We start from the raw sequence: 27,096 nt of genomic DNA on the forward strand, positions 1-27,096 counted from the left end.
GCTTTGTGAATATAAAACTTTATTATCAGTTATAAAACCGTTGTGCAAAAAATATGATTTTACAAATGTTAAACATTTGAACATTAAAAATGAAATGAAATGAAATTTCGCAACAGGGGTGTCATGCCTAAACGGTAAAAAATGCCAATTCTTTTATAAAAACTTAATTAGTTTGACACAAAATATATTCGACTTAATATACAGGATATCTATGAATTAATTGTCAAATCTAGATTTATGTTTTCCTAACTTATCCCTGTATTGTTTATGAATAATTGTTATCTGTATAAAAAATGAATAATAATAAAACAATTAGCCTTGTAGTTTTTAAGAAGTTAAAAATGTAAAACTGTTAGCGTACGACGGACGACGGATGACGCACGTCGCACGACGCACGACAAAAACGAAGAGCAACTTCATTAATTTTTCCTAAAAACAAAACTAAAAAACAACTCTACAATCCGATTTTGAAAATAAAATTAACCAATTTTTTAAACACATTTGTTAATGTCTCTTTGAATAGGCACTGGTCTTCAAAAAGAAAAGAACTCGTAGTTATCAAAGAGATCAACGTTTACTTGTTTCGAAGAATCGCTTACCACTGCAGGTCAGACCACACCCATTAGAGCAGCACTTTTGCTTCCCCGGACACTTGCTGTCGCCCGTACAGTTCATATTACAGGGACCAAGCCCTAGCACCGGCGGACAGGTTCCAGTCTTGACAACTAAAATAAAGAAAAGTCACTTAATAAACTGAACGGCCTCTCTCACCCCACCCCCTTTTCCCGGGTCACTATATCAAACAATATGTAATATTTATAACAATTTGGTAAGTTTTACGTCGGACGTTAATTTAAAGAGATTGAATGTATCTCAATTTAGTGAAATGCGAAAGATCTCGCATGGGTTGTTTCATTCACACATTTAGTGAAAAATAATGACAAATGTCTCAGTACAAAAATTTCTGGGGCGAAGTGTTTTCAGTAGATAAGTTATAACTTACTTTTAAAAAAAGAAGTGTCATTTAAGACAAGTTACGATATTGCTAAAGAACATTTTTATATCTTATCACAAATAAATTTGTGTTCAACAAGATGCCCAAGAGTTTTATGGTCACTCAAGCTGAAATGAACTTTGTAAACAATTTCAAATTTTAGCTATGCAATAACTGTAACGATGGATGATTTAGAATCGAGACAAAAACCCTCTTTTGATATGAAATTCAAAATTTAAATTCGTTTTAATAACCCATCATATTGCTTGCTTGTTTCCCGATTAAAGACAAGATTTTTGAAGGAGTAAATGCACATTCGTAAAATTCAACACAAAAGGGTATTGAATTTCTTATTTTAGCTCACCTGAGCTGAAAGCTCAAGTGAGCTTTTTTGATCACGTTGTATGTCGTCCGTCCGTATGTCAACATCACATTTTCAACATCTTCTCCAGCACCACTGGGCCAATTTCAACCGAACTTGACACAACGCACCGTTAAGTAAAGGAAATTTCACAGTTCTGGAAAGTAAAGATAACGCCTTTTTTACATGGAGGCAGTTGGGAATTAATTCAAAAAGTTAGGAAATTTTCAAAAAACTTCCTCTCAAGAAGCAATTAATTAGAAAAGCTAAAATTTATGTGGAAACATCTTAAGCTAGAGTAGATTCAAAGTTGTGAAGATATGACCCCTGGTGGTAGGGTGAGGCCACATTTGGGGGTTGAATTTTTACAAAGAAATATATAAGGTAAATCATTAGAAATATTCTTCATATACCATCAAACAGGAAAGCTGAAACTTGTGTGGAATCATTGGCAAGAAAAGCTGAAACTTGTATGGAAGCATTCCCATGTAGGGACTCGGTATATTCTAGTCTGTTTAATCCCTGGGGTTAGGATGGGGTCATAACGGGGGGGGGGGGCACAAATTTTTACATAGCAATTTATATGGAGAAAAAAATCTTTATAAATCTTCTAATAAACCATTTGCCAAAAAACCATGTAACTTTAGTGAAAGTAACTTTAGGTAATGCAAATTAAAATTCGTTAGAATCAAAATCTTGAGAAATAGGGTGGGTCCACTTTAATGATCCAATTTTAAAAAGGAAAACAAATTGCTGATTGTTTAAAATTGTTTAGGCTAAAGCCCCTGGACTATTATTAGGCCTCATGAGGGGTTCAGCGTTTGATGCAGGTTTACATCCCATATATAAATAATTGCTTAGAATCTTGTTGAGAACTGCAGTGCTCAACATGTGATATGACTACAAAATTAAAATCATCCTGTTAGAAAAGGAGCATGTTTATAACCGTACAAATATCAAAAGGGAAAATGGATTTTAATTGTTGCTCTGGTGAGAGATGTGGTCCATGGGCCTCTTATTTATGACATGCCCACTTGTGTAAAATTAGTATGTGCTCAGTATGCCTGCAAGATGCCTAATTATATAAAAGATCAATCTTTAAAGGGCGGTTTACATGAGCGTGGAATCGGTAAAAAAAATGTTTGAAATGCAGAAAAGTGTATAATTATATGGGGGTAAAGGTAGCAAAACAACGTAATTTATGCAAAATCCTACTTATTTTCAGCGGTTTTTAAAATGATTTTGTTGTCTCTGGATCTGGATCTCTGATCTACGGGTAAAGATCACACCCGCGAATGTTATTTTCATTCAATTCTAGACCACGTGGTTCTATTTGACCTTTTTAGTTTCGCAGTAAAAATCGTGCCTCGTGTTTTTAGTCTATTTCCTAGAATATAGGTACTTAGATTCAAATATGAAATCTAGACGTTTATTGATTTTAAACTTTATCTTCAATAATTGATGGAGAAAATAAGTGCTAGTAATTAATGTAACATTATAAAATATAGGTTTTTTTCTGCTGCTGCTGCAACAAGTAACATGCTTAGTAGCGATCACCCCTAAGGATTATTTTTTCGATCTGCGCCTGACCGAGTAATAGCATCAATAGTGAAACAGACAGTGCTATCCCATTTTATGCAGAACGTTCCCTGCAAACCAAAGGCATCAAACATGGCTCTGATTTTATCAAGCAACCCAATATTTATATTTTCAAACACGTGTAGAAATGTTGAACACGAACAATATCTCTGTTCTGAATATCATCGTTTAGTTTAACTAACCGCTAGGTGATGAAATAAGGCATACATCTTAAAAGATTTTTTTTTAACATATATCAAGAAATAATTTAAAAATCGACTAGTACCTACATATTTTGATAATATTATCCAAAAAATCATACATCCGCTCAAAATTTCACAGGAACTAAACTTTCAGGGAAGTCTCGTGAACTTTCATTCGAGCACCTCTGAATATATAACATACTTAGCGACGATAATGAAAACATTCCGAACACATTCGCAGGGATAAATATGACATATTTCAACAAAAAAATGCCACTTTAAATTTTTAATTTAATTTGTCGTTATTGATTGCTGCCATATACACATATTCTCTATTTTTATTGCTAGTTTATAATAACTATTATCGATTAACCCCTCATTGCCCTCTTTAGAATGATTGTAGGATTTTTATATGGTCGAAATTGACATGTACTTCAACTCTCAACATAATATAGCTTGCAATATTTGAGGAATCAATTTTTGTTCGAACCTGTACCATTTCAAGATAATAGACATTTAAATCCTATTTATTCTTGTCGATGATTCCTGCAATCTTGTGCGTCCACTTTTTTGTATCTACGTGTATGCAACAATTGCCCTGTTTTTTTTTATCATGCACACAGACTTTCAAAGAAGCATAAAAAATAAGACCCGAAACTATATGTTTGTCAACAAAATCTATATAGATGTAATTAGATTAGGTAAATAATGATTTTAATTTAGGTAAAATTTCAAAAGTTGCCAAATTAGGCCAAAATAATATCCCCACCAAATAAACCATCTATACGGTGTCAGATAATCCGATGTTTGATGTTTGTCGAGGTCGAGTCACGCTTTAAAGTTATAAGTTCATAGTTTGAGATAACTCAGGGTATGTTTGTATTTGATAATTTTTTACATTTTTCACTGACAATTGTTCCTGTGAATCATCCATATCTAAAAATATTTAGCATTAGTCTACAACACTGTCGGATAATTATGGACTTGCAAAGGTGTTTTTTTTTTACACCCGTCTGAGTTGCAGGATGATAAACAATTGGATATTTAAATTACATAACCGCTTTTGTTGTAAATATTTTCCCTTTTTATAAAATATTTTCCTAAGGAAAATTAATTATTTCTTTGGGAAAGCCATTTTTCAATATGACATAGGTAGAAAATTCCCAATTGAACTATACCAAATTATATATAAAATGTAATTCCAATAGAATTGGAAATAAATATTTAAAGGTTATTGAAAATTCTATAGACAATTAATTTCGATTACGGATTTAAAATTATATGTCTGAGTTAGATTCCTGTGGAAAACGATATACTACTGAATAAAATGTCTTATCAAATTTTAGGAAAATCCTACAGAACTTTTCTTGAGAAAAAACTCTATAGGAAAAATGTTTACCATCAGGAATGATTATTTTCCAATGAGATATATATTACTTTCCAAAAGTAAATATATCACCTAATTATTTAAGATCATACTCGTTAGCGTTCTAATTTTAAGGATTGGTGTTATCAACGCGTATTTCTGACCATTCTTTGTCTTTGGGCTTATTATGTACTCATAAACTCTTCACCAGTGTTCCGATGAATAAAATTCAACTTCACTGAACTGAACAGCTGAACTCAACTTGCAAGCAAATTTAAAGAAATACACCGAGTAAATATGAAAGAAATAGAACACCAGCTATGATGAATAGAATTGAACTCTACTGAATTGGAAGCTAAACAGCGGAATTTGCAAGTAAATTTAAAGAACTAAGCAGAGTATGTACAAGAAATAGAGCACAGTTATTGATTTAATCCCCGTTTTGTGCCCACCAGAGCATGGATAGGCCAGTGTCAGAAAAGAGTATAGAATTTACTGTGCTTTATAAATCTCAAGTTGAAAATCGTAGCAAGCATGAGTGCAAATAATTTTTTTTTTACATCATGGTCAATGTTTTAACAATTTAAATCGATTGCTTTAAAATGAGTCCCAAAACGCAAACTTCTTTCACAATAAATGGTTCATACCTTTTTTCGAAAAACGTGATAAAAGGACAATGGTTGTTAATGAATCAATATGATACACTATGATTGTGAATTGTTTTAACGGCGCAAAAAAGTTTACCGTAACAGAGCATGTACAATATTCAATGAAGCAACATGACGCAATACACTTCAACGCTTTGTTGGATTAACATGTAAATGCGGAAGAGTCATAAAGTGGACAGATATTATAGAAAATATTCATAAACAAGATATATGCCAGAGCTGGAAAAGAATTAAAACAGTTCTATTGATGTCATTCTGCTGAAAACTGTGATAGTAAACAAGTTTTAACGCTGGATATGCTGTTCAATTTTCTGAAAATTATTAAAGTTTCTGTGAATCGGTTTTGTGAGTCGGATTTATCAAAGAGTGCAAATATTCATTAAATGTACTGCCTCAAAGGTCATAAAGTAAACAAACTCAACAGGAATGCCTGTGTACGGGATAAATTACTCGTTCTTTCTAACTCCGCTCATTTGGATTAGAAGAGAAAATTTACATACACCAAATGTCACGTTTTTTTTATATTTGAGACAGGCAATTAGTAAGATTTTTAAACTTTCTTACACCCTGCATTTGAAATGTTTGTTGGTTGATATAGAATTACGACAAAGTGCTTGTTCCGCCTTGCTCAGGATGTAAGGGACATACACGACTTGGTTCATATTATTGCATGATGATGCGACGTGAATGCTGTCTGTGTCTGTTGTTAACAAATGCGCTTGTGTTTATCATTTTATATATGTACATTCAACCTGGGACAAACTTGCCGGCTTTCCACGAAGATTCAACCAATTTCTACTTTAAGATGAAAAAAATTCAGAATGGTGTTGATGGCAGTGAAAAAACGGAAAATTACCCAGGCAGATGTGAAAATGACCTAGAATTACTCATATTAGTTCCAAGTTCGATGTGGAATTTTAGGCATAGGGAGGCCATCAGAAAAACCTGGGGAAACAAGGATAGTTCTGATGCAGAAACACGGCTGTTGTTTTTTACGGGAACATCACTTTCAAATGAAACATTTCAACAAATGTTTACGGATGAACAAGGACAATTTCAAGATATCGTAAAGGTAAACATTACAGAATCGTATGATAATTTAACTAAAAAGTCAATAGCATTGTTAAAATGGGCTCATTTGAACTGTCCCGGCGTTAGATACGTTTTGAAGTCGGACGATGATATGTTTATAAACATTCAAAACCTAGTTAATGTCTTGAGAAAAACTAAACCAAAAAACGCCATTCTAGGAGTGAAAAATTCACACTCAGTCCCGTTTCGGGACAAAGGATCAAAGTGGTATGTGTCCAGGGAACAATATCCAAAGGACAAGTACCCAATATACATAAGTGGGACAGCCTATGTTATAACTGGGGATATCATATCACCATTATACAATTCAACACTTTATGTGCCTTCATTGTTTATAGAAGATGTGTACTTGAATGGAATATGCCGTGAAAGAATTGGAGCAGAAGCCATTCACCTTCCAGGCTTTGATCCAGCAAGAAACAAAGGAAAGATTAATGGACGATTTTTTGCGAAACGAATAACAGGACATCATTTTTCTCCCAGGGACATAATACTCATGTGGGATGAACTTAAGACAGTTCTAAAATCACCCCGTTCTGTAAATAATAACTGACAAAATGTTACTATAAGAAATCTTATGCTTAAATAATGGTATTTAAGCAATAAAACACGATCAACAAAATAAACTTTGAACAAAAATGTACGCCCTAGACATACACAATCATATATCATACGGAAGTTGATAAACAACAAATATAACAAAACGTGGTTGCAATAAATCCAATATCTAATAGCTCACCAAAAAATCTTTACATCTGCTGCGGACGACAACTTGTCAATCACAGGCAGACAAGGATGACAATTTTTACTACTCATGAATGTCATACAAATCTTACCGTGATCAAAACGAAGGTAGTTATGTACGTGTAAGTAGTGGATATATCCGTGCTTGGTCAGGAGGAAGACGGTGTTCAGTACAGTTGCATAATCCGTAGCAGGAGGGGCGTATGTGATTACTAGATCAACAAAAGGTCCGCCAACCCTGTTAAAGTCACCATGATGTACTCAAATGGATTCTTAAATTGTTTAAAACTCGTCAAAATGCAAATTAAACGTTGAATGATTGTATCTTGATGCTTTCAGTTGACAAGTAATAAAACGATACATTTGGGAAAAGAACATTGCTTGTTTTATTGATAAACCATTTTTTTTAATTTAAAGATAAAATTGAGGAGATGCAAAAGCAAAATAACACTATCCCGACTCATTAAAGTAAAAAAAAGTTTAAATCAATCTGTGTGTTATCTATTTCCCTTATTTTTTCTCAATGATTTCCTTCCTATGACAGTTTTTGATGTAGGATAAAGGATAGCGATGAATATATCATGCAAGTAACTACGCACATTTAAAGTACGTGTTCTCATATTAGTACCAATTTAAAATGGCTCTATTGAAATATTTGAAATATTAAGGTGGCTCACTACACCTTGGAATAGTTTCTCAAATCAGCGGAAACTTATTTTATTATGATACATTGCATAATGCATTAGAAATATATGTCAAATAGGCGAAAAATAAGCAATTTTGGATAAAAAATGATGATTTAAAAATGATTATGTAAATATGAACGAAAGCTGCGGGTGGATTCCAACTCATGATCTGATATTTTGATCCGAAGTCTTCACTTCAGATTTCACTTTAGGTGATTTCAAAAGACAAAAATGTGTATACCTTTTTGTTTATAATATTTCATATGACCCACCTAAAAGATACAACTTCCACTCCTAAGTAACCAGGCATTCCACTAAACTGTACATTGAACTGTTAATAATGAAAGAAAAAGTGTTAAAACTTTTGCATATTATAAAATATAATATCATAAAATATATATTATAGTTGGTATTCAAAGCAAGAAAACATATGAAAAGACCTTTTTTTCAACAGAGTATACCCGATAAATTGGCTATGTCGCTTTTTATATACATACACTTGTCTGAAATAACATGCTACATGCAAGGATTTAAGGTTTTTAAATTGAAAATTTTTACTTACGTTTTGGATCACAGTAGACTTAAGTTTTTGATAATAGTCCGAGCTTGATTGTAATAAGTCGCTGGACCATGTGTAATCTACTAACTTTAAGACAAATGACATCCGTAGCACTAAAATAGAGATTATATGGTAAATACACCTATGCGTAATGTCTAGGTAATTTCAATTTTAGAATATATCTATCAATATAATATCAATAGTATCTTATTGCAAATATTCGAAAAAGCCATGACAAAACGTGTACATTTGTGCACTGCTTGTGTCTTAAATATATTAGCTATCTAACTTTTTTGTTTTTGGTATTTAGTAGAGAATTGTGTATGTTCCTTTAACCTTTAGATGGACTGGAAGATGGTTGCAACGTATTTCCCGAAGCTAAAAAAGAAATGAAGTACAAACTATCAATGGCAATATAAGAGGTTTTTAAAGGTTTATCCAAGTCGTACATACCCTTCATTCATACCACTGGATTAAGGAAGGAATTTATTAATGAAGAGCTTGAAAAAACCCAAATACCGGTATCAACGGGGAAACAATTTTTAATAAATCTAAGTCAACATTTGGGAATTGTAAAAGACTGTTTCCTAGTCCTATTTACATAACTTTTATTTTTTTTTTTGAATCAGGAATTGATGCACATTCTTTACTACATGTAGTGTCAATAATTAGTTTTAAAATTAAATTTAATGTTAACTTGGATTGCAATTGAAAAATAAAAACAGGTTGAAGAATCATGGTATCAAAAAGTTCTTTAATGACAGTTGTTTTTATAAAATTATTGCGACCATATGTCCTTACCTGGTGTTGAAGAGAATGTTTCTTCGGTTGTTGTTAATTGCAGTGCATATACATATCCTAAACAATATAAGAACTTTGCGTTTAAAAATATAAAACAACATAATAATACTAATGGTAAATAAACCATTTACTAGATGAAGGTAAGTAAAAGGCTAGGTGAAAGTTAACACCAATTTTTTTTACAAGCAATACGCTCTACTGTGCTTTCAACCATACATGAAAAACTTTCTGGTACTTAGTAGAGAGAATAGTTTAATTATAACTTTTACCAAAAATGTAAAGAAAATAGAAAATGTTTACCTCAGATATATATATATATATATATATATATATATATATATATATATATATATATATATATATATATATATATATATATATATATATAGCACTTCACCTAACGATAATCCATATGGCAATTAATTTTTGTTGGTGTACCATTTTTTTTTAATACAAAGATAAATTAAATATCATATGGATTATCTATATAGGTAAAATGGCATGAGAGAATTCCATTAGGCATTATTGATTGAGATATTAAAAAAACAATTTAAAAAGCAAAATGGATTCCTTATAATCACAAATCCTTAATGATCAAACAATAAAGGGGGAAATCGTGTTGGTCCAGATAAGTATACCTGGAGTGACACAGGTGCGTGCGCAACCATTGAAACAACACTTCAGATTTCTCGAACAAGCTGTATCTCCTGTGCACGTGTCAGAACAGGATCTCAATATAGCTAGAGACGGATATGGACAGCTTCCAGGTTTTACCACTGCAATACAAAATATATTCAACTCGGTTTGAATTGTAAACAAAGAATAGCCGGATAGTCTTGGCCATCTTTAGGCTTGTTTATGGCAATAGTATCGTAATTAAGGTTTAAGGAGGCATATCTGATTGGTTTGTTGATCACATGCCTTCTTAATTAATCTTTTCCATAAGAATTGTATGTAAATTGAATGTGAATTAAAAAAAATAATAATTTTAAAAACATACATTTGTCATAACTGACGTCTCCTTGGATTTTCAGATTTTGGATGAAGCCATGTCTGTGAAGCATGTATAAATTATTGACCACAGATGAAGAAGTGATCAAATATTTATCATATGTCAAAATGATGTCTGCAATCACAAATCGCCCTTCCCTACAAAAAATATCAATAAAGGAATAAGAAAAATATCATGAGTTAAACAAGAGGCAAATGGGCAACATCGCTCACCTAATCGATAATAGCCATGATAAAATAAGCTTTTATGAAGTCATAATATCCGGACAATGTTATAGAAAAGATTCTGTATAAAAATATTTTCGGATATTCTAATGTTAAATATTATACCTCGCCTCTTTGTAACAGGATGATATCACAGTCATATCGCATATTGAACACTTAAACATATAAACTTACATCAAACTTTGAACCCCCTTGTGGTGCCCAAGAATTGTCAAGGATCACAGTCTAAACAATTAAGAATCAGCAATTTGTCATGAGGCTTGTATTTAAGTAATACCATACATATATACCGTATCATTAAAGTTTTTGAAAATCATTAAAAAAAAATTCTATGTAAATTGGACCCCTTAATGTGACCCAACCCTACCCCTGAAGATCATGATTTAACAAACTTGAATCTTCACTATACGAGATTGCTTTTTCCAAAGTTACAGCTTTCTTAGCTGTTTGTTTTGTGGAGGAACATTTTAAAATATTTTCTCTATATATTTTCTTATGTAAAAATTTGACACCCGTTGTGGTCATCCTAACCCATGAGATCATGGTTTGAACAAATTTGAATTTACCATTCCCGATGAAGCTCCCACGCATTTTTTGGCCAAATGTTTTTTAAACTATTTCAACAAACTTGAATCTACAATTTTAAAAAATTGTTTTTTTAATTTGACTCCCATTGTGGCCCCAATATACCCCCAAATATCATGATTTGAACAAACTTAAATTTATTAAAGGATAGCAGACGGACGCCGGACTGATAATGAACCTGAGCTTTAAACAATTTAAAAAAAACCTAAAAGATAAAAATGATTTGTTTCCATAGTGGATGTTACCTGTATTGACAGATTTAATTACAAACCTAAATGACAGCACATCGTAGTAAAGAAATTCCTGTGAATTCTGCATCTGTTGTTTAAACTGAAATAGAATGACAAAGATGTAAAATATATAATAGAGAGCTAAAAAAAAAAACCACTTTCTGAAATAACATTTAAAAAATACTTACATTTCTAATAATTCCTGCATGTATTTCTTTATAGTATCGTGACCATGGATCTAACAACGCGTTTGTCCAATCAAAGTCAGGTAGGGTCACCGAAAAAAGCAACTGGGCAGCTAATTAAAACAAAATGATAATCAAAAAATCGAACGTTAATTTAAAATTTGGACATTTTTTGTTCATTGATTTGATTATTGAAAATAGTCAATGTCAATAGTCTATGTGAACGTAAATGTGAATTTTGGAATAGAAATAACGATAATGATTAAATATTTTTTGTAACATTTAAAAATATTTTTTTCTCCATTCAGAAGTTAAATATTGTATTATATTTCTATATATGTCTTCAATCTCATAAATTGATGCAGTTAAGTCTAGCTAGAACTATTTGTGCTTAGAATGTGCAAACTTTTCTAAGAGAAAAATTCATAAATATTTTTAAGAAAAGGATATTTAAAAAAAACGTATATATTCAATCAAAAATGTTCTTTGAACAAACGAAGGGGCAAACTCTTCAAATAGAAATATACCCCAACCAAAAAAATCATTAATGCATTTAATCAAATTGACACGACCGTATTCTATAATGATTACTTATTCATAAAATGCAAACAAAGCGTTGGCAATAATTTAAAGGTTACTCGGTAATTTAGATAACTTGACCGATTAACAGACAATGGAACAATCTAAATACTAGTAATCGAAGAATCTTACTTGTGGAATTGTTTGCTTTTCTAGTTGTAAGTTTTTTTGTAAGTATACTGACAAGGGAACTAACATAAGTTGACAAATATTCTATTAATTATTTAAATATTCTATTAATCATTTTAAACGATAATATTACAAATTTTACACTGCAAAACTTGAAAAAATATTCTTTTGTTGAACTTAGCAACCTTTTGAATCCCATTAGGGGGCCTGGGATCAATGTTCGTTTAAACAAATTCGAATTGAAACTATATCAGGATACTTTCATAATGACTTATCAAAATGTTGCTTCGTAACTACAAACAATATAGGCTTCGTAGCTTCAAGAACACTTTTTTTCAAAATATGCCTACGAAGATCCTTTCATTTCTCCCGAGGCACCATTTTTAAACGGAGTCATGTTTTTTTTTTCACAAAATAAAAATTTCTTTGTGAGAATTTACATTTCTGGTCAATAAGGATAGAGCATTTTCCTATCATTTCGCACATGTACATGATTAAGGTGGCTCTATACACCACTTTTTGATGACGTAGTGCGCAAAAAAGTAAATCTGGAAGCATGTTATTCCAGTACTGGCTGATTTAAACTGAGGCAAATTGTATGGGGACCGCTCTTTTGAAAAAATTGTTAAATGAATAGATTTAATTTGATGATTGGAAAATTCATTACTTACAAGTAATGTGGTTTGTGACACCTTCACGTTGTGTGGTATTATTTATCGAAATAAACAATAAAATCAAGTATAAGTTTTTAAATAGTTTCTTTCCCAACTTTGATATGTTACACCGTAGCGCGGTAGGTTAGTGGGTTCACTTCAAACCTGTAGGTCATGAGTTCGATTCCCGTTGAGAACAATAAATTTTTTAACTTTCAAAATTTTCTAAAACGTAATTTTTGGTTGAATACTGTGAAAGAAAATTCTAAACCAGTGGAAGTATTTCATTTATAATATACTTTAATGCACATTAATATCGACAGATTTTCTTTACCACCTTAAGGGGATGGAAGGATTGCTTTGAATTTCTCTCAGATTGGGATACATAAATCCTATTAGCCTAGTCAATTTTCCGCTTTATTTATTTTACATAGTTTTGCATTAAAGCGAATATATTCACTTATTCAGGCCTATAATGAAATACGTATGTATTTATCATTCTAACATTACTAGTATATTTAGGAAATTTTCTTCAACTCGGCAATGAAAAGTCCCCAAGGTGTTTGGGCCTTGGGACTTAGGAACGATAACCCTTACCTGAAGAACTTTCATACCAAATAAAATTTAAAATATTTTTTGTGTTTATTTGCAATAATTTTCATTCAATTTTTTATGTCATATTTATTAAAATACATTTTCTTATAACATCAAGCAAATTTTTCAGATGATTTGTCAACAGAGTAAGAAAATTTGAAAAATTACGTTTTGGGGAAATACTAAAAAAAAATGCAATGATAACATTTTTGAATGTTAAATAGTGTTATATTTTTTTATGTGTCCGAAGGAAATATCCATCATATGACAAAACTATTTCTCTCAATTTGTTAATAGCTATTTTTTAAAAAAAATATTTTACAAAAACACGAAAAAACATTTAAAAATTCTTTAAAAATACCTATAGTATCCCTATCATCATTTTAATATTTGATGAGTATATGTTTTGTGGTCTTCTATTGAAAATTGGAATAAACTGTGGGTGTATAGAGCCACCTTAAACGGAAAGCACTGTTGACTAATAATAGATGCACGTATAATTTTTGAAACTAGGTACTTATTTGATAATGGTGTCGATAACCACTGTTGATTGGCACACATTCCGGAAACCTCCATGAAGAAATATATAGGGCTCTGTATATAAAGTCAGTTGTTACTCTGAACCGAAGTACTTTCAAAAACATGAAAAGAATGCAAGTGTAAACAAAGTGTAGCTTTATTGAAAATATCTGTTTATATTGGGTTTGCTCATAATCAGAATTATACAAAAGGATTTGAAAAAAAAATATCCAGCGGAATAGAAACATGCAATTGAAACTTCTATTCTTATCATGCAATCGATTCAGCGACCGCAATATCAAAAGGACCTATGTATTACCACTAGGCCATGCAAACAAAACAATATATTACTGATTGCCTTTTCAATATATTTGAATATATGCATTAATAAACGTTTGAGAAAAGTAACTCATTAGATTCTTTCAAATTTCAGGGCAAAGACAGCGTTAAATCAAAATTATTTAAATGTAAACATGTACTAAAATACATGTAAAACAGGTGTTAGTTGTGTATCTTTAAATACGCTTTAACTATTGTATAGAATTAAAAAAATTCTAATGTTTTTAATAACGCCCTTTTTTAAAGGCAAAATTGAATACTAAGTGCGCTCTACCCCTATTGACAATCGCTCTAATTTCAGACTTTAAAAAACTACCCTGTTAAAGAACTTTGTCCTTAGTTCAAAATGTCTATTCAAATTGGTTTAAGAGAAGAAGTCGAATATGTGAATCATTTACAGTAGTGTGGATGACAAACAAAGTGCCATCAAAGCTGCTTACTCGATTCTTCGATATAGGTAAATATACGGTACTTGCATTGTTTTCTAAGCCAGCTGCACATTGAAAGTACATTATTGTCTATGTTATTTCCACTATTTTTTTTGCGAAAATTTCTTGTACCTTACATTCTTATGCGCACGAGAAACCCCCCCCCCCCCAAAAAAAAAAAATTGTATGCAAGAATAAGAAAGAAACTTGCATGTGTTTCTCTAGATATGCTATACATGTTTTGAATGTAATTAAGTTGAAATAAATACAAAAGACGACGTGTACATTAATAACAAGATTTCATTCACTCAAATTGAACCTTCAATAACACAAATTTGCCTGATCCATTTGTTAATGTAAAAGTAATATATATTAATATGATTTTATTCAAATGATATCATCAAGTATTCTAAAAAATTTTAATTCTTTAAGTTTTCATTCGGTTAAAACCTATGGTCTTACCATTCTTTGGCAGGACTCGAGAAATCGGGTAACTCAAGTAATCCGTATAGTTAGTCCGAAAATCTGAAAATAACAGAAGCAGGCGTAAAAACATATCACTCATAAATTCATAATATTGCAAGTACATATATCATTTGTCTATCGAAGACCAAATCCTTGTCGGCCTTGTTACAAAGAAGCAAAAAAGTATTATTAACATCATAGTTTTTTTAACCCGTAAATTTTTCAATAGAATGTTTGAATATATATATATATATTTTTGCAGGCGTGTTTAACAAATCTCTTTCGTTTCACTAGTATGCTTTTATTTATCACATTTCTTATTTTGGTACAAGCGTGTCTTAAATGTGTTTTTTGCGTTCTTGTTACAAAACGGAGACCAGTGCTATTCTGACAGGTCCGCCCACATCCGGTGGAACAACACTTCTCGAACGACTGACAGTAAAAGTCGTCTTTACACGTGTCATTGCAGAACATGGACTCTGACGTCACTGCTGGGCAGCTGGAATTTCTCGTATCTGCAAAGAATGCAGAAAAACCCATTCATAGGAAACATCCTCATACTCTTATACTTAATAAATAAGATCAATACCCTGTAATTCAACTGCTGCATCATTCAAAATTTATTAATTCTAAAAACTACAATACTCATCATTCTGGTTCCATAAAGGTTTAAATGAAGGAAGCGTATATTATAATCGATGTTATGCACATACTTCTTCAATGATTTCCAAAGCAATTTCCTGTTTTATGAAAGCAAACATTATAAATTCATGACGCCAAAAACAATTTATGTATTATACTGATGAGGAATATATATATATATATATATATATATATATATATATATAAAATTCACCCGGAAATATTCTTCCTCATACGAATCTACATGTATAGAATAGCGAAACGTTCAATTATGTATATTTACATTTTCAAATATGCTTCCTGGTATGAACCTATACAAAAGTGAAAACGTTCAATTCTGTGTGAACTTCTTTATGACGTCACAATGATTTATCGTTTGACGGTTGAAATATTTAAACGTAAAAACATCGTTTTAGTAATGATTCTAAATGATTTGCCATTCTCAAACGTAAAGAAAATCAAAATTTAACGCTTTCGCAATCATTGTAACGTCACTTAAAAGTTCACTTAAGTAATAAACAGCAATCTTTAAAAAAAAATCACAGTGATATGCACTTCGTTGGTACGTTAAAATCTTCCGAGAAGCCCTTTGGGCTTCACAAAATTCACGTAACCAACCAGATTCATATCCATGTGAACTTTTTAAATTGCTGTTCATTTCTTAAGTGAACTTTTAATTGACGTCACAATGATTGCGAAAACGCCAAATTTCGATTTTCTTTTTACATAGACTTGATTAATATAACTTAGTAGGGGGTTATATAAAATATACCATAGAGGCATAAGTGTTGGTTAATAAAAATGATAATAAACACATTCCTTATTATTCTTAATTAAACAAACATTTTTAAAACGTACTTTTGGTCAAATATTGTAAAATTAAAAATTCTTAACCTGTGAAAGTATTTTGATTATAATGAACTTTTATTAACATTGATATAGACAGGTGTTCCATACCACCTTCAATCGCAATAACATACATGTAATTAATTATTGATATCTAAAATAAAATCATTTTACAAACTAATCTAACATTAAAATCTAACATTAAAACCTATTTTGAAAGCTTTAAATATAACTGTTGTGTATTTGTATCATTAAGAGTAAAGAATATAATTGCAATTTTATTGAGCAAAGCAAGATAATTCCACTCATCAAGCTTCACAAAATGGCGGGTTATAAAAAATGTTTCACGTCAAATGGCTGAATAACTTTGTTTCAGAAAATCAAATTAACCAACAGTTATTTTTTGATCTATTGAAAGAAGTAAAATTAAATTTTTCAAATCGTAACTTAGAATTCTGAGATCTGTAGAAACTTTACCTAAACACAAATGCAATAGAATAGAGTTTCATTTTTAAAAAAATTACTCAAGAGTTAAAGCATCCTTATTTTAATTTCTAGCACTTTACTTTATTTAATAAAAACATTGACAATTTCTTTGATATTTTAAAGTTTGTTTGACTAGTGTCATAATGTAAATTTTGTATTTACACCCACCCAGTAAATTCAAATTTACAACATGACACTAATACAATTGACCGACAATATACATACTCATAGAAAATTCCGAAACTGATACAACGTTCAAGTTGTAGAAAAGGTCGGGATCGGTATCATTTTCAGGTAGAAGGTCTATAGAACTAAGAGATGTCGTGTTGAATGTGACTTCAAGGTCAACCGTCGTAACATTCTCTGTAATGGTTCTTCTGAAGACAAAATTAGAAGCAAATATCAATATATTTTCAGAAAAGTTCATTATTTAAAAAAAATAGTTTTCCTAGCTATTAAATTGACATGATTCAAATATGAAAACATGAAAATAATAAATTTTAGCATTTAAAAAAGTACAATATACATTTCTTTCAGATAAGATTGAAAACATAAATGTTTTCGGTATGATTAAAATTATCAAAATAAAAAAATAAATAAGGTACAAAACCAGACAACAGTTTGTTTACTTCATACAGGAGTAAATTCCAAAAAATATAAAGAAGCTCCCTTTAATCAACACAAATGGGAAAATAAATATTGTTATCCTGGTAACCTGTAACAAAATACATGGAAAAACAAAATGAAAAAAAGAACACCCCGAAATCTTGTTCATTCATTTTTACAAAGACTACATAACAATGCTTTCTTTGATATATATTAAATTTTAACAGCATTGTTCTTTGAAAGTAAATTTAAAGAAATTCTATTCTCATTTTTGGTTTACAAATTTTAACCCCTTCCGTTATTTTATTATAAATTGAATAACCATTTGTTTCAAGTTTGTTGAAAGTTTGATTTTTGTTTTGTAATATGGGAAATAATAAAGATATTAGAATGTAAGAACAATGACAGACAACTGAAAGTTTTATTCATAACACTTTTGAAGACAGTTTGACCTCGGTGAGCCAAATAAAAAAAATCGGATGAAATGTTAAAGTGAATATTTATACTTATGATTGATTCCTAGCTCTCTCATTGGCTAATATCCAAAATATGCACGTGACCTAGGGGGGTCAATATAACATTTATTTATTTCTACATTGGAAATTTGATTGGGGATTTCCAAAATTCGACAACTGGTAATCATTGTTTATGACATCCAATAAAATATCACGTTTCTCAATTTGTTTGGCCATGTCTTCGAACTTCAAAGCGTGGAGTTTTCTTTGCTTGATAACACTCAATTTGGCATGTTTGTATTAATTTGCTGAATGATTTCACGTATCAGTTATTGATAGTATTTTTCGATCAATACGATGATTTAGCTACCCGCGAAGTATAAGATTCATCGATCCATCATCGTATTGACCTCTAAAACAGCAATAATTGTATACTAGAAAAATGAATTTTTGAATATAACGTTTACTGGCGTGCCCTGCAGCAGCCAAAGTTATAGATAATTTTGTTGATATCATTCCAATCTATCTGTAATTGACGATATATATATATCATATATTTAACACGATTTTCATGGTGACCAGCTCGACAAAGGATATAAAACAAACAGTTCCATTTATTGCATAAGTGATGTAGGGTTTTTTTTTACTAGTAGTCCAAAGTTGTATATCCTCAATAAATCAAATTCTGTATTTAGAGTTTATAGAGATGGGTTATGATTAAGCAAAGTAAATAAAACTTATTAAAAAAAACACGGTTCTTACCTGAACGATACAATTTCTATCTGTAGAATTTCTGGTTCAGACCCAAACGCTATAGTTAGCTGAAATAATACAGAGTTTAAAATGATTCTAAATGGAGTCCGTATTTAGTGGTAAACTTTTTTACCAGGCAATTTGTTTACTTACATTATTCATGACATAACTGGCGACACTGCGATAGTGACCGGAGCTCGGATCAAGAAGATCTGAAGTCCACACAACATCGGAGATCGTGATAGAAAGCCCCGTCTTTATAACTACGCAAAATAGAAACAATTTTTATTTCCCATTTATTATAAAGATGTGCTAATGTCCACAAGTGTTTAGAAAATAAATAATAATGATAATTCAAAATATAAAGAATAAAAATACCCTTTTGATTGCATAAATACTCATTTTTAACACACATGCGCCGTTGTGGTTGAAATAGTTTGAAAACAATAAATCATTTCTCAAAAGCGTAAAAAGCAATACACGAGAATACAAGTTATTTCATCTATTATCACTGCCAGTCTTTGATAGGTTACTGCGAGATTACTAATTATTTTGAAAGTGCCAAGATATCAATTAGATAAATATTACTGCAACTTTTGTACCAGAGCAGGTATTGGATGTCTCAATAAACCTAGTGACAAATGATAACGTTATCTAGACACAAACAACAATTGTTTGCAACATGGTACAAAATAGATGAATATGTAGTTACTTTACAAAGCTAAACAATAGTTAAGGTTATAACTAACAATATTTCAAAGGCTCAATCATGCAAACATCATTAAAACGATAGCTAGGCAGTTATTTAACATGATGTATTGCAAAATACTTGTAATTAATTTATGTTTTCCATCTCGAGAAACATGCAACATCATTAAAAAATTAGGTAGGCACAACAAAAATAAGTTTGTACATTTGTACCTTCCGGTAAAGGCCTAGGTGGCTGATTATTTTCATCCTCATTTGGCTTATATGTAGCTATCCAGTTAAATGTTGTCTCTGTAAAAAATAAATTTATTCATAAAAGAATCTACATTCGTTATGTCATAATCTCTGCAAAATTAGATAACACCATAAATTAACACCCCCCCCCCCCCAAAAAAAAAAAAAACCCACAAAAAACCAACAACCCCAAGCAACAAACAAATAAATTCTAAACAAACAATTTTTTTTAAAAATCCCAAACCCTGAGATAGGTATTAAGAATGGTTGACTTACTATTGATGCATGAATAAACTTCCTCTCCTCTACCCGGGTTTATTCTGTCAAAGAAGCTTCGATTAGCTTGTATCAATACAGTGACAACACCGTATATGCTGTCAGCATTACATTTGAGAGGATCAAGGCTCTCTGCAGCGCATTTTATGTATTCCCATCCATGTCTGCAACAGCGAAAAAAATGATAAACATGTACAAATATACTGTAGATTTAAAAGGAGTGTTTACATCAAGCGTATTTTGATTTAAAGGAGGCTAAGTTTTTAAAATCATCGTACCTTCTTAAAATTATAAAAATGATTTTAATTTTTATTAGCTGCCAGCAATTATTTAAAAGAAAAAATATATATATGTACATATGTACATGTATATATAAGCTTTCTGTTTTGAATATTTTCCAATGTTCATACCACGCTCTTCTAATTTAGGAGACCGATATACTATAAAAAATGGCCAAGATTATCCAGACCTCTCAAATTTAGAAAAATAAAATCTACCTATCACAATCAAAAGGGATAAGGATGGGATAAAATCCACACTTTGCTTGAATCGTAAGAAGAGGAAAATCGTCATCCGCACAGAGAGTTCTACCAAGAGTTGTATTTTCTGGACAAAAAAGAAAATAATATAAAGTCATAAACTATATCACAGCCTAAATTCGTGTATATCATTATGAGTAAGATCCATACTTGAACAAGCTGTTGGGATTGTAATAGAGGCGTTGGAATCCAATAGATACTGGCTAAGTATTTTGTGAGTGTCTTCGATGCCACAGTTAATATCACGGTTCTGCAAACACATTATCATTCCCCAGTAGGCACTGAAAATGTAAAATAAAGAATCGACACTAAAATATTCATAAAATGATAAATTTTTCATCAATGATTTCTACAAAAAATTTGTTTCACATAATTCGGCTGATCGTTTTAACTTTTTGCTTTTTAGAAATACTTAATACAAATAGCAATCTTTTTGTCAATAACGTGGATATTGTCCTCAATAGTTGAAATACCCAAATGCTAGAAAACGAAGTCACTGTGCAAACAAGCAATGGTGTAGAACCGCTATACATAGACTATTTGCCGAGTGATCATAACCAACATAATTATGATAATGCATCGTTTTATTTCATTTATCCTTACCTGCATATTTCGTTTTCAGACAACTTCAGATTGTAGATTGAGCCATTGTACTTTTCGAAAATAAAGAACGTTTCAAAACACTCTCTGTATTCTGGACTTCCAACCTCTATAAAGCAACTTATATTGCCAGGACCTGAAATGTTAAATGAACTTCAAGTGCTAGGTAGGTACACTTAAGTATACCTTTATGCAAAACAATTATAAAAAAAAACAGGTTGTTTTTTTTTGTTTTGTGTAACTATTAAAAGCTTTTCTAAGTAAAACTATATAAACATTTCATTTTACAAATTTCCTCCTGGAGTATCTAATTATATTCAGAAAACTATTCTTCATACTGCGTACAATGTCAGATTACCCATATTCGACTATATTGTATTATTTATTTTTGATGATTTTTAGTCGTCATCATCCAAATGCGATGTACATGATATTGTATACAATACTGGTTGAAAATTATCAGAACATGGTTATTAATCAAATAACGTACAGCTATCTGGTTGGAATTTCAGTGGAAGACCCTTGTAAACATCAACTGCATACATTGCTTTAGCTTCATTCCGAACTAAAGAAGGACAAGTAACGTTGTGTTGTTTTTCAATTCGCTCAAAAATGCAATTAAACGTTAATTGCAAAAAGCTGAAAAAGAGGCCAAAAAAAATAGAATGTAAACTTTTTTTTACTAATCTTTTGTTAACCCGAAGTTACAAAAGCTATTTTTTTTATATGTTTAATTAGGCAATGCAACTTGCAAAAACTATCTACAATAGTGACAAAGAATAGAAAAGTATTATGATTAACTATGATCGCCATTTTATTCAACCTCTAATTAATTTATTCAGAACAAATTAAGCAATATCGATTTAAAACTGATGTATTTCTGTGCGAAATCAATTAAAGACCAAATTTTATTTTAGAAACAGAGGTTCATAAAGATTTACGGAAGCAAACTTATTCCTTTATTATGCTTGACTACTTCCAAGCTCTTGATTGGATAATATCCAACATTTTGGAAAACATAAAAAGGTTTAATTCATGCGACCTTTCATGTGAATACAACATTGCTTTTTTTTCTTTTTTACATCGAACTTGGTCTAAAAGGATATGAAAATGCCTGGAGTTGTGTTCAAGTTTATGACTTTAAACAGATATAAATTAAAAAAAATTATCGGTTTAAAAGATATTGCAAAAAATCTGTCAGATTTCAAAATTTTGTTTAAATAAATCATCGAATCACATTAACAAAAACCAATTCATCTTTACCTGCAAACTGCTCCATATTGGGTTGCCGTCATTAAAAACTTGTAATACGGTCCAATGCAATGAATTCCTTGAGAAAATATCTCCGACTTACTTTTACATTTTGAATCTGTGAAAATAGATTATAAATTCAATGATTTCTCAACGGACTTTTATTTTCATATATGTGGTTTCTTGAAAAGATAATAGATTATATATGCAAAAATACTAAAATTCAAAATCAAAATATGTAATCATGTTTCATAACAATTGAATTGTTTAAACTGTACCATTGAGATACACACCCTTTAAACTTATGGTTGTGAACTCGGATGTTGTTGTTGTTGTTGTTTCAAAATAACCATATCGCTCAGAGCCTTAAAAACAATGCATATCAATTCAAAACAAGAAAAAAATTATGCATGTGTCAGAAAAACGGCCTCAAACAATGTTATTTTCTGAACAAAAATATTTAAAATGAAAATGATCCAGTTTTTGCATTACATGAAAATGTCACTAATAAATAAGGCAAGAATATTCCAGAAGAAAACTCAATATCAAATATACTAAATCATATGTAGGACTTTTGACAATCATATGTAAAAAAGTGTCGTACAATTATACTTTCATAATGAATATATTATAGATTTTTATATCTTCTCATATATTTCATTAAATAAAGAAATTTATTTCAGATAAATTCAAAGTCTTTGAACATTCATAAATGATAACCAATTTTGTTGTACATGTACATGAATATTAAGGTTGTCATGACTGCTTTTTATATACTGTATACTGGGTTATTTTCGCCCCGTGTAATTTTCGCCCTTCTACACTTGTATAGAGTTTCGCTCCGGTTTGAATTCACCCTGACACAATTGTATTTAAAGAGAGATTACTTGAGACATTGGGATTCGCCCAGGCGAGCAACGAGGGCGAAAGGGGCGAATATAAAACGGGGGCGAATATTTTCCTCTATACAGTTTCCATACATTTTGAAACATGCTCATTATATGTTTATTATATATAAGACTTCATTCACGCTGTGAATAAAATATGTGTTTTAAACCCCGTAATTTTTGAAAGTTTACAAACATTTTAGTTCTTTTCATGTATGTCTTGGTTTATTTTTGGTTCAATATTTATTTTTGGCAAAACGTTTTTTTTTCTATAACAATTTCAAAAGCAGTAGATTTACTTTTTGCCCTCTTTCATTTCTGACAAGTTTGAAATAATTCTTTGCACTACGTTAACTCTACTTCTTACATAACATTGGATTTATGTTAAATGGCAGTGTTTTGTTCATCTGGAGCCCGATTGTCTGCACAAGCTTTCTGGCATCCTTCTGGGAACACGTTCTGTTTGCCTCAACTTCTGTTTTATTGATGATGCAATCAAACACTTCCACGATATATCTGCAAAATAAAAGATATCAGTCATATACCAAGCATATTAAATGCATGTATCCATGAGCACCTGCAGTCTCGCTAATGTAAAACTTATTTCACAAATGCTAGCTTTGACTAAATCCATTACAATTATGACGAATTACTGTATTAGGTCATATGAACGTACCCACAAAATGCGGTTGCGTTTTTCGCTGATGAAATAGTGAAAAACAAAGGTCCAATGCAGGGCAGTATAAACATGTTCATTTTGTTAACATCTTGACAAGGGCTTGGATCTGTTGTCACAGGGGTTGTGCTGGCCGTAGTCATTAATAGTGAAATGGAATCTACAGGCGTTGTGATATTAGTGACGGAGGCTGGTGTGGATTCTACCAAAGGCTTTTCCAGAAGAACTGTGCCTAAACAAGAATATAAAACAAAAATCCAAAACATAGAAGAATGCCTCAATAATAAAAGTTTAACATATTTCCTAGATTGTCATCTTTATTCATAACTCCCTGTTTTCTGGATGGGTATTTATTAAAAGCCAAAATTCGCTATCTGAATATCTTTCAAGGATCACATACAATAAATTATTATCGTAGAATGTAACATTGAGTTGGTAGGTATTTTTCTTTACATTTACATCGTGAATTTTATATTAAACTAGTTCCAGTACATAATCACAAAGATTATAATGATTTCATTTTTAGTAAAAACTCATAAAATCACTCACAGAGTTCTGGACTGAACGGTAATGGCAGTGTTTTGTTCATCTGCAGTCCGATTGCTTCCATTAGTTCTTTTTTATCGTCCAAAGAACATGTTACGTTTCCATCGTTCTCGGTTTTGTTAACGATGCAGTCGAACACTCTCATCATAAGCCTGAAAAGAACCAATTTAGAAGAAAAAATATTTCGGATAGTTTTCTCACCAATAATATGCAAAATTGATCTAGAATAAATATTTGTAATTAATATACACACCCACAAAAATTAGTTGAATTCTTGGTTGACGAAATGAATGAAAAGACTGGACCAATGCAGGGCAGGATGAACATATTAACTTTGTTTAGATCCCGACACGGGCCGGGTTCTATTGTCGTCGGGTTCGATGTAGTTTCGGTCGAAATTGATATCGTGGTATGTTTTGTTGAAGAGGAATCGATTGAGGATAGAGTACTGGTCGTGGTTGTAGTACTAGTTGAGGGCTGGGTACTAGTCTCTGCTAAAGTACTTAATGTAGTACTTGAGGGTTGAGTAATGGGTTCGGTTGTAGTGCTTGCTGGTTGATAACCTACAGTATTGAACATATAAAAACATATACCGAAAATATCTATATAATTTATAATAATTTTACGTGGAAAAGGTAGGATTTCTTAAAGAAAACTTCATTTCTAGATAACTACACATCGTAGTGTATTTATATCTCATTTCTTTATTTAAAACACACAATAAACAAGAAAAAATAACTGTACTAACAATCCGCGGGGTTAAACGGAAGAGCCAATCTCCGGTGGATCTCTGAACCGTGAAGCTGAGCGATACTGGCATCATCTGATTTGGAACATGTGATATTTTCTGAGGATTCTATTCTATCTATGATGCACCCGAAAACTTTAAAGAAAACCCTAAAAAAGAATTATTCGATTTGAAAATAAAAAATCATAATTTTTCAAAATGATAATCCTGAGTATTAAAATTATTTGATTTAATTAAACCTGAATATAAAATTATAACTTCTCAAAGTGATTTTTCTGTGTATTTTTTTATATTCATTTCTGATTTAAATAAAGTAAAATATGATTTAACGTCAAGTATTAGCAGAAATTACTCATACCCGCAAAATGATGTGAATTTTTTCTCCGATTTCAATGATGAAAAAACAGGACCAGCACATAGCATCAATTTGACATATATAAGTTCTGAATCAAGACAGAGACTTGGTGGTGATGTAGTGGTAGTTTCCACTGTTGTGGTTGACGCCATGAAACAGTCTGCGGGTTTGAAAGCGAGGCTAAATGTCTTTTCCAAGCTGATACTGTGGTTTGATATGAAAATTTCTTGTTCCACTTCATTGCACGAACCCTTGAGTTTTTTCCCCATTTCGGTCATGACGCAGGAAGAGAAAATCTCAATACCACTAAGAATATTATGAAAGAAAGGAGAAATGAAGAAAATGTTTAACCATCAAACAGCAATTTGGAGCGGCATAAAAAAAATACATCCTATATTATTTAGAGATAAATTATGATATTTTCTGTTCGGAACAAATAACAATATTTCCAAAATTACATGCAGATAAATTAAGGAATGTCTTTCAGTTCGAACCAACTATCAATATAAGCAATAGTACACCCAGATAAATTTGCGAATGTCTTTAAGCGCCAAACAAATTAATACATTTAACTTAATAAATAAATATACATTCACAATCAATAAACAAAGTTTATAAAAAAGGGAGATATGGCAATGCTACCATTAATATTTGTTCAAAATAAGATATGAAGATACATATCACCAAGTGAGAATAAATGCATGTCTCCAAGCAAAGTTTGAAAAACTGACAGAAACATTGAAGAATGGTATGAAGGTCAGGGAGAAATGAGAACAGCAATTGAAACTAAACCACATACCTGCAAAATCTTTCAAAAGATGCTTCCTTGAGTAACTGGCTTACATTTTGATGGAAGAGATCTAAACAATACAATCCCTTTGCCAATAGTTCCATTCTGTCCTGACAAGGTGAGTATCGCGCTATTCCAGCAAATCTTGCAATTCGTATATGTTTTTCTGACATGTTATAACCTTAAATTAGATAGCAATAATATCAACAGATATGAATATTTACGGAATTAAAACATAATAATCGTGCATGCATAATCTACTGTAAAAAAAAACAACAACAGCCCATTAAAAGCATTCATTTATATCACTGAAAATCAATTTGTTTTATTGGACAATTTCTAGTCAGAACAAAACCCCAGAAAATCTTACAATCATTAAGGGGGTCAAATTTGAGTTTGAGAGAAGTGGTAAGATCCGCCCCGTAATTGCTAATCATCTTCTCCTTGTCACCCTCTCTACACCGGATGCTGTAATCGGCTTCTATCTTCTTCACAATACAAGAAAAGGCCACCTCTATTACACTAAAATATGAAATGCATAAAATAAGAGAAATTAAGCGGATTGGTATTCAGAAACAGTTTCAAATAACACACATTTTAGAACTTTCTTTACTTGGTTATCATTATGTCCTTTTGAGGCATAAGATTAAAAATTGTATAATTTCAGAATTCATTTTATGCGAAAACATGGTCTTTAGCAATTC

General features: G+C 31.1%; 2 protein-coding genes across 2 annotated transcripts in view; one reads left to right on the forward strand and one right to left on the reverse strand.

Moving 5' to 3' along the window:
- Positions 1-27,096, reverse strand: part of LOC128180744 (mucin-5AC-like) — a 41,468-nt gene that overhangs the window by 2,830 nt on the left and 11,542 nt on the right. The window contains exons 20-50 of the mRNA XM_052848894.1: positions 26,763-26,914; positions 26,402-26,573; positions 25,606-25,908; positions 25,248-25,396; positions 24,753-25,062; positions 24,503-24,651; positions 23,954-24,185; positions 23,645-23,793; positions 22,684-22,755; positions 22,403-22,508; positions 21,630-21,778; positions 21,143-21,275; positions 20,690-20,820; positions 20,498-20,606; positions 20,001-20,164; positions 19,704-19,781; positions 18,936-19,045; positions 18,792-18,850; positions 17,194-17,345; positions 15,372-15,509; positions 14,992-15,054; positions 11,292-11,401; positions 11,145-11,203; positions 10,053-10,201; positions 9,691-9,828; positions 9,053-9,109; positions 8,588-8,629; positions 8,255-8,364; positions 7,965-8,023; positions 7,099-7,244; positions 600-725 (exon numbers count right to left, since the gene is read on the reverse strand). Of these exons, the coding sequence (XP_052704854.1) occupies positions 600-725; positions 7,099-7,244; positions 7,965-8,023; positions 8,255-8,364; positions 8,588-8,629; positions 9,053-9,109; positions 9,691-9,828; positions 10,053-10,201; positions 11,145-11,203; positions 11,292-11,401; positions 14,992-15,054; positions 15,372-15,509; positions 17,194-17,345; positions 18,792-18,850; positions 18,936-19,045; positions 19,704-19,781; positions 20,001-20,164; positions 20,498-20,606; positions 20,690-20,820; positions 21,143-21,275; positions 21,630-21,778; positions 22,403-22,508; positions 22,684-22,755; positions 23,645-23,793; positions 23,954-24,185; positions 24,503-24,651; positions 24,753-25,062; positions 25,248-25,396; positions 25,606-25,908; positions 26,402-26,573; positions 26,763-26,914 (4,076 nt within the window). The remainder of the gene's footprint in view (positions 1-599; positions 726-7,098; positions 7,245-7,964; positions 8,024-8,254; positions 8,365-8,587; positions 8,630-9,052; positions 9,110-9,690; positions 9,829-10,052; positions 10,202-11,144; positions 11,204-11,291; positions 11,402-14,991; positions 15,055-15,371; positions 15,510-17,193; positions 17,346-18,791; positions 18,851-18,935; positions 19,046-19,703; positions 19,782-20,000; positions 20,165-20,497; positions 20,607-20,689; positions 20,821-21,142; positions 21,276-21,629; positions 21,779-22,402; positions 22,509-22,683; positions 22,756-23,644; positions 23,794-23,953; positions 24,186-24,502; positions 24,652-24,752; positions 25,063-25,247; positions 25,397-25,605; positions 25,909-26,401; positions 26,574-26,762; positions 26,915-27,096) is intronic.
- LOC128180745 (beta-1,3-galactosyltransferase 5-like) lies at positions 4,703-6,982 on the forward strand. The gene has a single exon (XM_052848895.1). It carries the CDS (start codon positions 5,841-5,843, stop codon positions 6,813-6,815), a length of 975 nt encoding a protein of 324 aa, XP_052704855.1. The 5' UTR covers positions 4,703-5,840; the 3' UTR covers positions 6,816-6,982.

This window comes from Crassostrea angulata, chromosome 4 (assembly GCF_025612915.1).
Source record: "Crassostrea angulata isolate pt1a10 chromosome 4, ASM2561291v2, whole genome shotgun sequence".
Taxonomy (NCBI): Eukaryota; Metazoa; Mollusca; class Bivalvia; order Ostreida; family Ostreidae; genus Magallana; species Magallana angulata.